This window comes from Spodoptera frugiperda, chromosome 10 (genome assembly GCF_023101765.2).
Source record: "Spodoptera frugiperda isolate SF20-4 chromosome 10, AGI-APGP_CSIRO_Sfru_2.0, whole genome shotgun sequence".
Lineage (NCBI taxonomy): Eukaryota > Metazoa > Arthropoda > Insecta > Lepidoptera > Noctuidae > Spodoptera > Spodoptera frugiperda.
In genome coordinates, this window is record NC_064221.1 from 72,829 (window position 1) to 86,863 (window position 14,035).

Sequence of the window (14,035 nt, forward strand, 5' to 3'; positions counted from 1 at the left end):
TCCAATATCGGATCATCTAGAGCTTCTTGGCGTAACTCTATCGCCAACGCTAAACTTCGGCTCTTATATAGAGTCGAAGGCGCATCTGGCTGGTAGGAAGTTGGGTATCCTCTCGAAGGTGAGACGGTACTTCACACCGAAACAACTGCTGAGCCTGTACCAAGCGCAGGTTCGGTCATGTATGGAGTACTGTTCTCACCTTTGGGACGGCTCGGCTAAATGCCAGCTAGATGCGCTCGAACACATTGAAAGGCGTGCCAAGAAGCTCATCAACGATGATGCGCTTGTGGAGGCCCGGCTTCAAAGCCTTGAACACAGGCGCAAGGTCGCAAGCCTTTCCGTTTTTTACCGGATACATTTCGGAGAGTGTGCGGGGGAATTGCACAACTTGATTCCCCCTAGTCCTTTTCATCATCGAACCACAAGACAATCGGCGAGGCGTCACCGCTTCATGGTAGATATCCCACCAACTCGCACGAAGCGCTTCGCTTCAAGCTTCCTTGTGCGAACTGCTAGGGAGTGGAACTCCTTGCCGGAGTCTGTGTTTCCTGATGGGTATAACCTGGGTGTCTTCAAGGCCCGAGTGAATAGGTTGCTTATGGGCAGACGTGCTCCACCGTAGGCCGCATCATCACTTACCATCAGGTGAGATAGCGGTCAAACGTCGACCCATTAAATGTAAAAAAAAAAAAAAAAAAGTATTCGACGTGAAACTATAGTCATTGTTAATATTTATTCCAACAAATGTTCACAGAGATGACAATGTGTGAAGTCGCATCAGAGAATGTGTTTACGTGTCGACCACTTGTAAACTGTTCGACCTACGCTTGTAGGCGCTGTGTTTGGATAATATCGACTCACTGTAATACTTTAGCAACGTATTCAGTGGTTCCAACATTATAGTCCAGTAGCGATACAAAGTATAAAACACTAGGTAACAGATGTAGTCGACGGATGGAACGCAAACTGTGTCCCAAACTAGAAGATATTGTGTGGTAACGATGTGTGGCAGAGCCTGTACTGCGACGGGGACGCGGACTGCGGCGACGGGTCGGACGAGCCGGCGGGCTGCGCGGGTCCCGCGGGGGCGGGGCGGCGGGCGGGGCGCTGTGCGGCGCGGACGCGCTGCAGTGCGCGGGGCGCTGCGTGGCGCGCGAGCTGCAGTGCGACGGCCGCGACCACTGCGGGGACGGCGGCGGCGCCGGCGCCGGCTCCGACGAGGACCCCGACCTGTGCGGTGCGTGCCAACTAGCCATCTACTTGTATATACACTACACTGTCTTTTCTCAACGTCCGCACGACACACGAGTCAACGACTGTACAAACTGCACGGACACGTGTGCAGTTTTTATTTTATTCATCCAAACTAATATTATAAATGCGAAAGTAACTCTAGTCTGTCTGTCTGTCTTTTCTTCACGCCTAAACTACTGAACCGATTTGTGTGAAATTTGGTACAGACATAGTTTGGAACTTGAGAAAGGACATATGCTACTTTTTATTGCAAAAAAATAGAGGAGAGGGGGTAAAAATCGGGGATGAATGGTCATATGGAAATTCGTCATTTTTAAAACTATAACAGTGAAACTTTGTATTTAGAAACTTGATGGGGACCAAAGGACATAGGCTACTTTTTATTGCACAAATATAGGGGAGAGGGGGTAAAAATAGGTGATGAATACCGATTTCTAAAAATAAAACTGTATAACACGGTGTGTGTGTGTGTGTGTACAGCGTCGTACGAGCGGTCGCTGGGCGCGGGCGAGCTGGCAACAGCGCGCGGCGTGTGTGCGCGCGGCGAGTGGCAGTGCGGCAACGGCGCGTGCGTGGCGCGCGGCGCGCTGTGTGACGGCGCCGACGACTGCGGCGACTACACGGACGAGAGCCACTGCAGTGAGTATACCGCGCCGTGTACGCGCCGTGTCCGTGCCGCGGGCCGTGCGCGGCGCGGCGTGACGCTGAGCCTGCCGCAGACGTGGACGAGTGCTCGTTCGTGAACGGCGAGTGCGCGCACAACTGCACGGAGCTGGCCGTGGGCCGCGCCTGCTGGTGCCGCGCGGGCTGGCGCCTGGCGGCCGACGCGCGCGCCTGCGCCGACGTCGACGAGTGCGCCGAGGACGATCCCTGCGACCACTCCTGCAGGAACACGGTCGGCAGCTTCGAGTGCTCGTGCGTGGCCGGGTACAAGCTCATGGAGGACGGAGTCTCGTGCACGCCCGACTCGCGTGAGTACCGTCAGTAGCCAGCCGCAGTGGCCGGTCGTGTCGTGTCGCTAACGTGGCGTGGTGTGCAGCGGTGCGCGGCAGCCTGATCTTCACCAACCGGTACTACATCCGGCGCGCGGCGCTGGGCGCGGACGGCGCGGCGGGCGCCAGCTCGCTGCTGGTGCACGAGCTCAGCAACGCGGTGGCGCTGGACATGCAGTGGGCGGAGCGCTGCCTGTACTGGAGCGACGTGACGCGGCTGGGCTCGGCCATCCGGCGCGCCTGCGGGCCGGGCGCGGCGCCGCACCAGCTGCTGCACGGCGCCACGCTGCAGAACCCCGACGGGCTAGCCGTGGACTGGGTGGGCGGCAACGTGTACTGGTGCGACAAGGGCACCGACACCGTGGAGGTGTCGCGCGCCGACGGCCGCCACCGCCGCGTGCTGCTGCGCGGGGGACTCAGCGAGCCGCGCGCGCTGGCGCTGCTGCCGGCGCGCGGCTGGCTGTACTGGTCGGACTGGGGCGCGGCGCCGCACATCGGCCGCGCCGGCATGGACGGCTCGCGCCGCCGCGTGCTGCTGAGCGCCGGCCTGTACTGGCCCAACGCGCTCACGCTGAGCCCCGCCTCGCAGGAGCTGTACTTCGCGGACGCGCGCCAGGACTACATCGCCGTCGCCGACCTGGACGGCCGCAACGTGCGCGTGCTGTTCTCGCGAGGTACGCGCCCACTGCTCCACTACCGGGATGTTACAGTGCCAGGTCACACGTGTACTCGGATGTAATAGCCAGTGTGTGTGTGTGTCAGAGCGCATGCCGTGGCTGCGGCTGCACCACGTGTTCGCGCTGGCCGTGTGGGACGGCCGCGTGTACTGGTCGGACTGGGAGACGCGCGCCATCGAGTCGTGCCGCCGCCGCCCGCTGCCGCCCGGCGCGCTGCCGGCCGCCAGCAATACTACCGGCGCGCTACCGGCCGCCAACAGTACGTCCGGCGCGCTACCGGCCAGCAACAGTACGGGCGGCGCGTACGACTGCCGTACGCTGGTGCACACGGTGCACAAGCCCATGGACCTGCGCGTGTACCACCCCGCGCGCCAGCCGCCCGCGCCCGGTAACTGGCTACATCTACTCTTTCCTTATGTCGAAGCATTGCAGTGCAGTGTATATTTTAATAAAATAGCTTTTGAATTAATACAAATTAATAAAAAAAATTGTGCTTCGCCGTGGTGCACCATCGGAGAGTTGTATCGTGCAGTGGTCGGTAATGTCGGTATGTTGCGGGCGCAGAGCTGTCGGCGCGGTGCGCGGAGCTGAACTGCTCGGGCCTGTGCCTGCTGACGCCGGCGGACGACGACGCGGGGGCGGGGGCGCAGGCGGGGGCGCGCTGCGCCTGCCCCGAGCACTGGCTGCTGGCGGCGGACGGGCGCTCGTGCACGCCCAACTGCACGTCGGCGCACTTCGTGTGCGCGTCCGCGCTGAAGTGCATCCCGTTCTGGTGGCGCTGCGACACGCAGGACGACTGCGGCGACGGCAGCGACGAGCCGGCGTCGTGCCCGCCGTTCCGCTGCGAGCCCGGCCAGTTCCAGTGCGACAGCGGCCGCTGCCTGCACCCCTCGCACATCTGCGACGGCACGCCGCACTGCGCCGACGGCTCCGACGAGCGCGACTGCGACAAGGTACTGTAGTAGTGTAGTACTGTACTGTAGTAGTGCGGTAGTGCGGAGACTGACGAGTGCGGTTGTGCGGTTGCAGTTCACGTGCCTGGCGTCGCAGTGGAAGTGCCGCGGCAACGCGACGGCGGCGGTGTCGGCGCGCTGCGTGGCGGCGGCGGCGCGCTGCGACGGCCGCGCCGACTGCCACGACGCGGACGACGAGGCCGACTGCCCGCCGCGCACCTGTCCGCCGCACCACGTCAGTACACTACTCCTTGTTCATCTATACTACATCTATACTACACAGCTCCCCGCTACATGTACTTAAGGCTGAATGATTTGTGTCCGTTTAAGAGCTGTAAGAACTACACAATACTTTACAATATTAGATTTCAATGGAAACTTTCAATGAAAATTGGTTTGAACGAAATATCATTTTTAGTTTATCAAAAAACGGAAATATAACTTTGTCATTCATACAAACACTTTGTAAAACCAAGTTATTTTATAACTTCTATATTATGTCATCTACTTACTTGCTGCTACGGAACCGTGGGGGTTCGACTCGCACTTGGTCGATGAACAGGAACTCAGAGGGTCGGCTTCAGAGGGATATAAACACAAACACAAACACCTCTGTTACTGCACTTCACTTTATTATTATTATCACTTATTCCCACTAGGGGCGTTGCTTGTATTCGCCGAATGTCAAATCGACGTCGAACCACAAACCATAGCGCGATCTATCTCGATCCAAACTCCATCTATCGAGCCCCCTGACAACTTTAAATAATAATATTATTTTAATACATATTTTGATGGCGCTATGATTCCGTTACTACTCCGATCAGTCGATTTTTTATTTAGCTTAAAGCATGCATTCGGCTGTGAAGCAGCATTTTGTGATACTTGTGTAATGACACGGCGTGCGCAGTTCACGTGCCGCAACGGAGCGTGCGTGCCGCTGGTGTGGGTGTGCGACGCCGACTCGGACTGCGGCGACGGCTCCGACGAGGGCGCGCAGTGCGCCGCGCGGACCTGCGCCCCCGCCGAGTTCCGCTGCGGCTCGGGGCGCTGCATCCCGCGCGAGTGGCTGTGCGACGCCGAGCCCGACTGCCCCGGCCGCGAGGACGAGGCGGCGTGCGGCGCGGCGCGCGCGCCCCCGCCTGCGACCCCACCTACTTCCGCTGCCCCGACGGCCGCTGCGTGCCGGGCCGCTGGCGCTGCGACGCGGACGACGACTGCGGGGACGGCGCCGACGAGCTGGGCTGCGAGCCGCGCCCGTGCTCCGAGTCCGAGTTCCGCTGCGGCTCGGGCGAGTGCGTGCGCGCCTCGCTGCGCTGCTCGGGCGCGCCGGACTGCGCCGACGGCAGCGACGAGGCGGACTGCGCGCCGCACTGCGGGCCCGGCGCGCGCGCCTGCCGCGGCGGCAACACGTGCGTGCGCGCCGACTGGTGGTGCGACGGCACGACCGACTGCGCCGACGGTTCGGACGAGGCGGACTGCGGCGCGGGCGCGGACCGCTGCGGCGCGCGGCTGGACTGCGGCGGCGCGGCGCGCTGCGCGGCGGACGCGTGGCGCTGCGACGGGCGGCGCGACTGCGCGGACGGGCGCGACGAGGCGCCGGCAGTGTGCGCGGCGCGCGCGTGTCCGCCGCCCATGTTCCGCTGCGCGGACGGTGTGTGCGTGCCGCCCAACCTGCTGTGCGACGGGGTGGCGGACTGCGCGGGGGACGAGGACGCCGCGCTCTGTGCGTGCACTCCATTATGTTCTGTTATTCTATATATCTATTCTGCTACTATATCCGATTAGGTTTTGTTCAACCGATTACTGCACAAAATTATTGTTGTCTAACGCCATACAAAAAAAAAAATTGGCCACCGTACAGTACCGTCAACGTAACTTGGCGCTAAATTTTGTCTGAACTTCGTGCAGAAGGCTGCGCAGTAAGTCTATTTTAGAACGATATTTTTATTTTACTCTTTTATTCGATATTTTTATTTAGAGTTATTTTTATATAATATATTAAACAAAATAAGATTTACACACAACGTCACGCCTTTTATCCCCGAAGGGGTAGGCAGAGGTGCACATGCACATTACGGCACTTAATGCCGCTATACAATGTACACCCACTTTTCACCATTTGTGTTTTTTGTTTAGTGTTTAAGTTTGTATTATTTTGTTGTTTTGTTTTATTTGTATTTCGTTATTGTATCAGGGAAATTTTATTAGTACATTAGATTTATAAAAAAATTGGCGTAAGGCAGTTGTCCCACCAACGGCGAGTGAACGACTAACTATCGGCTATTTTCTCGCTCAAGAAACGTACAATAGATATACTTTCCGTGTAAACAAAAGAGATGCATATACAAATAGTTGATCGCTGACTGTTCACACTGCCGGCGAGTGCTCGCTTCACTTGTTTGTTTTTGTTTTCACTCGTTTCACTCGTTTCTAGTTCTAGCTCTACTTACTCGTTACTCGTTCATCGTTGCCGGTGGGACAACTGCCTTATAGTTTTTTTCACGAATGTACCTGCACGAAACTTCGCAAAGCGTATGTTCAGACTCGTCAAGTTACGCTGACCGCATTGTAATTTAAGATGTGTCGAGTGAAATGAAACCGTTGAGTAGTATAACCCGAGCCTGCGTGTCCAGGCGCGCGGCGGCGCTGGCTGGGCGAGGAGTCCCCGTGCCTGCGCCACGAGACGCTCTGTGACGACGGCCGCTGCGTCGCCGCCAACTCCACCTGCGACGGTACGTACTCCACCTGGATGCGCCCCTCCATGCTGACAGTCCGTGACCCTGCTTGTGTTGTTGCAGAGAGCTCGCGCGCGTGTCGCTGGGACAGCTGCGCCCAGCTGTGTCTGCCCAAACATGACAACCACACCTGCAAGTGAGTGCCGCGCACTGCAATACTGTGCAATACTGTGCAATACTGTATAATGTTGTGCAATACTGTGCAATGTTGTGCAATACTGTGCAATTTTGTGCAATACTGTATAATGTTGTGCAATACTGTGCAATGTTGTGCAATACTGTGCAATTTTGTGCAATACTGTGCAATGTTGTGCAATACTGTGCAATGTTGTGCAATACTGTGCAATGTTGTGCAATACTGTGCAGCCAGGGGTGACTGTTGTGTTTGTCGCCAGGTGCGTGGCGGGGTACAAGCAGCGCCAGCTGGCGGACGGCACGCTGACCTGCGAGGCCGTGGGTGAGTACATCAGTTTGCATTCTTATTTCACATTTGTAGACATGCCATGTATGTTACGTATGATACAATAAGTGCCGTGTAACCGGCAGCCGAAACCTCCAGGAACGGATAAAGTTTTGGGAGTCGATTGAAAAATACAGTGTCAAATGTAATCCAATGTTGCGCAGTACAATTGGCAGATCCCAACATCGTCATATTGTCTCTGTATGTCTCTGCGGTGATTTCAATATTGACCTCCTCAAAAATACCTAATGCTCGGAACAATAGGCACCTCATTTACACAGGATTCAATCTTAAATTCGAAACAAAAGTACCAACTAGGTTACGCGGCGGGACCTGTATTGATGATATTGCTCATAATATACGAGGATCTAACGGCGAAGTATTACAACTAGCAGTATCTGATCACACCGGCCTCCACGGTGTCCAGTTTCACAAACGTGTGTTAGATCACTGGTTCACTACAAAACGGGAGTATTGTATAGAAAATGTGCAAAACATTTAAAACATATCACGCCAGCATTTCTTTTTCCGATGTGTATAAAGAAACAGATCCAAACAAAGCGGTCAAACTCTTCTATGATTGGTTTCAATTACTGTGTGATCTATGCTTTCCAAATATAAGAATAAAAATATCGACCAGAGTAAAACCAAAGTGGATTAGTCGCGGCATTAAGATATGTAGCATAAGAAAAGAGAACTGTTATGGAAATATCGGAAAACGCATAATAAACAAAATAAAGCTAATCTCAAAAATCTCTCTAGCCGTCTAAAGAAAGTTATCGATGTCACGCAAAGAGCTCATAACGGTCGATTTATTAATTCGGCACAAAATCTGTGTAAGGCAACATGGACATTGGTCAGTTATTAAAAGCAGAATAAACAAAAACCATATACCTAATGAAACTATACTAAAATTTAATGAAACAGTATTGACTAAACCTCACGGAATGGCACAAGCTTTCAATAATTACTTTGTTGATCAAGTCAAATCAACTGATAGAACAAACATAAAAACCGGCCAAGTGCGAGTCGGACTCGCCCATGAAGGGTTTCGTAACAGCAAGTAGATGACATAATATTAAAGTTATAAAATAACTTGGTTTTACATAGTGTTTGTATGAACGACAAAGTTATATTTGCGGTTTTTGAAAATGTTTTATTTCTTAAAAACTAATAATGATATCTGGTTCAAACCAATTTTCGTTGTTAGTTTCTATTGAAATCTACAGCATATATTTTTTTAGTTTTCTCACTCTCTTATTTTAAAAGTTAGAGGGGGGGGGAGACTCATTTTTCCACTTTGGAAGCGTCTAACTTTCAAACGGCTGATTTTGACGAAAAATGGTTTTAGGAACCTCAATGTCTTTTTTAAAGACCTATCCATAGACACCCATCACGGATATGTTAGCTGAAAAAAAAATTTTTTGAATCAGTTCCATGTATGGAGTGCCCCCTTTAATTTTTAAATTTATTAATTTTTATTCGAATAGCGGTTACCAAAATACATCAACCTACAAAGTTTCAACTATGTAGGCCAAACAGTTTCGGAAATAAATGGCTGTGACATACGGACGGACGGACGGACGGACAGACAGACAGACAGACATGACGAATCTATAAGGGTTCCGTTTTTTGCCATTTGGCTACGGAACCCTAAAAAACATGTGCAATAATAATAGAAATGAATCAATGTAAACAAAACAGACAGAGTAGAGAAAACTAAACCAATACTCTTATGCTCTGCATATACAGTGCAGTATTGATGGCGTATCATAGGTTAGTAGCGTCAACGTGGAGGAGGTACGGAATTGGGGAAACGCAACGGGCAAAGAAATGGTGTTCCAGTGCCGAGCTAAGGTGCATTAGAGCTATCTGATATTTAAAATTTAAAAAATATTAACAATGCCCTCACTATACATTTACGAAACAAGCGTGTTTGTAAAACATAATTTAAATAAATTTGACCAAGTAACCAGGCAGCGTCGTTGTGATCAGTTACATGTTATAAGATCTAAGACTACATTTTATAAAAACAGTATTTTTGCAACTGCTCCAAAAAATAATAAACTACCAAAAAGTATAATAGTTCGATCAAATTTCCACCATTTGACCCACGACAAATTCACACCTCGCTGAAAATTGGTACAAATGTTCAAATCACAATTATAAACATTGTGTCTAAAGTCCCAATTGATCCTGTTTAAGGATGCGACGATTTTCTTGAAAACAGTAAGTTTTATCGCAAAATTACCTCAGATATAATTTGTAGATCAGGAAAATATAATATGTACTATAAAAAGGTAAAAATATTTTTTTCTTAAAAGTCACCGTTTCCGAGATATAACGATGCAAAATTTGCAAGCGTCATAATATGCACACGTTTCCACGCCTGAGGTATTTTTTTTGTACTTAGCGCGTTTTTTAAGGTTCCGTAGCCAAGTGGCAATAAACGGAACCCTTATAGATTCGTTATGTTTGTCTGTCTGTCCGTCCGTCCGTATGTCACAGCCATTTAGTTCCGAAACTGTTGGGCCTACATAGTTGAACTTTGTAGGTTGATGTATTCTGATAAACAAATTTCGAATAAAAATTAATAAATCAAAGGAAAATGGAGTGCCCTCCATACATGGAACTGATTAAAAACAATTTTTTTTCCAGTTAATGAGCTAACCTATCCGTGATGGATGTCTATGGATATGACTTTAAAAAAGACAATAAGGTTCCTATAATTATTTTTCGTAAAAATCAATCGTTTGAAAGTTAGACGCTTCCAAAATGATAAAATAGAAACACTCGGATTGTTACATGATATTTTCTTTTAATAAATTCTTTTTACTTTTTATTTCTAGTGTATAAACTCAATAGGTTTAAAATTATTTGTACACCAATTCCATTTGGTAGAACATAGAGCTCTGACATGTTTAATGTTTAATTTTAAGACCTTCCTGTAGACCTAGGCTTACAAATAAATATATTTGAATTAGAATTTGTATTTTGTGCGTTGTAGGCGACAAGCCGGTGGTGCTGGTGGCGGCCGGGGGCGCGCTGCACGTGTGGGAGCCGCACAAACAGGCCGTGGCCGGCGCGCCCTCCACTGCGCGCGCCCCCGCCGCCGCGCCCCCGCCCGACATCACGTGCATCGCCGGCGCGCTGCTGGACGGCGCCTGGTGGCTGCTGTGGGGGACGCGGCCGGCGCGCTGCACGCCGCCGACGTCACGCCGCTCATGCAGGCGGCGGCCGGCCCGGCGCGCGCCGCCGTGCTGCGCGGGCTGCGCGGCCGCGAGCTGGCGCGCGACGCGGGCGCCGAGGTGCGCGGCGTGGCGCTGGACGCGGCGGCGCGGCGCGTGTACTGGACCGTGGCGGGCGCGGGGGGAGGAGGGCGCGCTGCGCGTGGCGGCGCTGGACGGGCGGCGGCGCGCCACGCTGTACCGGCGCGCGGGCGCGGAGCCGGGCGGCGTGGTGCGCACGGCGCGGCGCTGTACTGGGCGGAGCGCGGGCGCTGGGCGGGCGTGCGCGCGGCGGGCGCGGACGGCGCGGGGCTGCGCTGGCTGGTGGCGCGGCGCGTGCGGCGCCCGGCGGCGCTGGCGCTGGACGCGGCGGCCGCGCGCCTGTACTTCGTGGACGAGTACTACGACACGCTGGACAGCGTGCGCCTGGACGGCTCGGCGCGGGTCACGCTGGCGCGCTTCTCGCAGCGCCCCGACCCGGCGCCGCGCGCGCCCACCTACTACGTCGACGGAGGTACGTGCTGCGTGCGACACTATTTCATTATTACACCATGAATAAATAAGTAGTACACTACTACACCTGTTATAACGTACATCGGTATTAGAGGTCATTTACTTAATGGTTTTCCTCGTATATTGATAGAAGATCTGGGTTTTGGGATTTGAATGTAACGAAAATGTATCTTTTTTTACTCAGTTTTTAATGTGTATTCATTGTATTGTTACCTCCGCTGTTAACTGTTTAGTCGATATTCGTGTGGATCTGTAATCGTAGTAGTAGTGGAGCAACTCTTTGTGTGATCCACAAATTGTTGTTTCGGGTCTGTGTGTCATGTGCATAATGAACTTGTATATTTGTAAACGCACCCACGACACAGGAGAAAATCCTAATGGGGGGCAACTGTTGATTCATCTTTTATTAAATAAATAGTGAAATTAATAAATAAATACACTGACGACGAGACACGGTGTCGACAGAGATGCGGCTGGCGGCGGAGGGGGACGCGGGCGCGGGGCCGCGCGTGGTGTGGGGGCGCGCCTGCGTGGGGGCGCAGGTGTGGGAGGACTGGCTGTGGTGCGGCACGCCCCGCGCCCTGCTGCGCCTGCACAAGCGGGGGCGCGGCGCCCCGCGGCCGGCGCGCGGCCCGCCCGGCGCCGCGCTCACGGCGCTGGCGCTGCTGCAGGCGGCGCTGCACACAGCGGGCAACGACCCCTGCGCCGGCGCATGCCACGCCACGGCGCTGTGCGTGCGCAGCGCGGCCGCGCCCGGCACGGCCTGCATCTGCCCGGACGGACTAGTTCCCGCAGACGACACCGCTGACAACGTGAGTGCCTTTTATTTGGCAGGTTCGATTCTCAGACCAACTACTAGTGTGATATACGAATACTTGTATCTTAGTTTTGGACATTGTATGTTCGTAAGCATCACAATTAAAAAATAAATAATGTTCAACTAGTACACACAGCCCTACTCGTGTAGTGGGATGTGAACAATAGCTGTAAGTGTGTAATATTGTACGTGTGTCGACAGGAGCAGCGCAAGTGTGTGATCCCGCGCGGCACTGTGGCCGCGGGCGCGGGCGAGGGGGGCGAGGGGGGTGAGGGCGCGGAGGGCGCGTGCGGGCTGGCGTGCGGCGCGGGGCAGTGCGAGATGACGGAGAGTGGGCCGCGCTGCCGCTGCGGGGCGCTGTACGCGGGCGCGCGCTGCCAGCACTACCGCTGCGCCGCGCACTGCCACCGCCGCGGCCGCTGCCTGCTCGACACCGCGCAGCCCGCGCCGAAAGACCAGCCGCCGCCGCTCAAGGTACAATATACAGTACCGAGTACGGTTGTTCGGAGCAGTAACGGAATCATAGCGCGATCAAAATATGTATTAAAAATATTATTAATTATTCGAGTTGTCATGGCGCTCGATAGATGGGGTTAAAATCGAAATAGATCGTGCTATGGTTTCGTTACATCAATTTGGTTAGGTCCGGCGTCATTTTGACGTCGGTCGAGTACGAACAAACCCCCTAGCGGGAAAAAGTGGTATTAATAAATAAGTGAGTGCAGTAACAGTGGTGTTTGTGTTTGTGTTTATATCCCTCTGAAGCCGACCCTCTGAGTTCTGTTCAACGGCAGCAGTACTTGCATGGATCATGTTCCATTGCTGTGCTGTAACTGTGAGTGCGGTTGTGTACCTGATACACAAGCCATTGAAGTAACGCGTGCTCGTTGCAGTGTGTGTGCCAGCCGGGCTACGGAGGCGCGCGCTGCGAGCTGCAGGTGGGCGGCGGGGGCGCAGGGGGCGCGGGAGGCGCGCTCCAAGACGCGTGCACGACGTTGACGTGCGAGAACCAAGGCACGTGCGTGGCGCGCGACGGGCGCGAGTGGTGCGCGTGCGCGGCGGAGTACACGGGCGCGCGCTGCGAGCGCTGCGTGGCGGGCCCCGACTGCGGCCCCGCCGGGGTGTGCGTGCGGGGCGCGGGGGGCGCGGGGGGCGCGCACTGCCGCGCCGACATCTGCCGGTTCTTCTGCCTCAACCAGGTATGTGTGTGTATACAGGGCACGTACAGCGTGTGTATGTGCACATAATATATGTGTTTTTATTTTATTTTGTTCAGAAAGCCTACAGCTAGGATACAGATAGTTGAGAAATGTTGAAAGAAGGCCAATTACAAGTTTCCACAGGTACAATTATAGTAGAACAAGAAACAGTGGACAGATAAGAAAAAGAGCTAAAGTAAAGGCGCTCAGAGCGAGTACATTGTAGCATTGAATAACATTTCAGTTGTTTTCAAAAAATCTCGTACATATAATATCTTTCAGGTTAATTTGTATATACGTGTGTATGTGTGTGTGTGTACAGGGCACGTGCAGCGTGTGTATGTGTGTGTGTGTACAGGGCACGTGCAGCGTGTGTATGTGTGTGTGTGTACAGGGCACGTGCAGCGTGTCGGCGGTGGGCGCGGTGTCGTGCGTGTGTCCGGCGGCGTGGGCCGGCGAGCGCTGCCAGCGGCCCGCCTGCGTGGACGCCGCCTGCAGCCCGACCGACAACGACACGGGGGGGCACACCCAGCCACCGCACCCGGCCACGGGGGACACGGAGGGGCACGCACACAACGACAGTAAGTACTCGCGACCATCGCACTAACACTGCAAGTCTCTACACTCGCTAGTCAACTCGTCGTATTTAACAAATCACAGTAACGCAGTCCCCTAGTGAAGTAATCAATACACTACATGTACGAGGTACGAGGTGCTTACTGTAATTAATTATAAACTGTGTGAGTGTGTGTGAGTACCTCATTGAAAAAGCAACATTATGTAAAAAAGAATTCAAGTTTGTTGAGTGCGGAGGAGTCATGCCCCGACACGAATATTCTGCTCGACCGGAGTGACACCACGGCCTCGTACAAAACCGACGTGAAAAAACGTACGTTGTGTTTCCTCGTGTGAGTGACGTTACTAACTATAGCCCAATTACTCCCAACACAATCTCCCAAACCTCAAATTCCTAACCCTCTGGCAACGCACTTGTAACTCCTCTGGTGTTGCGGGTATCCATGGGCAGTGTTGATTGCTTACCATCAAGTGATCCGTCCGGCCGCTCGCCGGCTTATCGTAAAAGAAACCAAGAGTAAGCAATGTGCAGTGTCACATACAAGCGTGGACAAGTATTGGTGACGCCGGCGACACGGCTGCAGTTGTTCGCAGCGAGGTGGCAGTGGACCAGGTCAGTGGTAGTTACT

General features: G+C 53.5%; 1 protein-coding gene across 1 annotated transcript in view; it reads left to right on the plus strand.

Moving 5' to 3' along the window:
* Positions 1 to 14,035, plus strand: part of LOC118277667 (prolow-density lipoprotein receptor-related protein 1) — a 53,433-nt gene that overhangs the window by 31,455 nt on the left and 7,943 nt on the right. Inside the window, 21 exon segments of the mRNA XM_050696396.1 lie at positions 1,013 to 1,072; positions 1,075 to 1,237; positions 1,735 to 1,893; positions 1,974 to 2,225; positions 2,294 to 2,920; positions 3,009 to 3,311; positions 3,488 to 3,876; positions 3,953 to 4,111; positions 4,787 to 5,015; positions 5,018 to 5,602; positions 6,513 to 6,611; positions 6,678 to 6,750; positions 7,010 to 7,071; positions 10,082 to 10,252; positions 10,255 to 10,448; positions 10,450 to 10,546; positions 10,549 to 10,815; positions 11,280 to 11,626; positions 11,833 to 12,105; positions 12,525 to 12,830; positions 13,225 to 13,411. Of these exon segments, the coding sequence (XP_050552353.1) occupies positions 1,013 to 1,072; positions 1,075 to 1,237; positions 1,735 to 1,893; positions 1,974 to 2,225; positions 2,294 to 2,920; positions 3,009 to 3,311; positions 3,488 to 3,876; positions 3,953 to 4,111; positions 4,787 to 5,015; positions 5,018 to 5,602; positions 6,513 to 6,611; positions 6,678 to 6,750; positions 7,010 to 7,071; positions 10,082 to 10,252; positions 10,255 to 10,448; positions 10,450 to 10,546; positions 10,549 to 10,815; positions 11,280 to 11,626; positions 11,833 to 12,105; positions 12,525 to 12,830; positions 13,225 to 13,411 (5,002 nt within the window).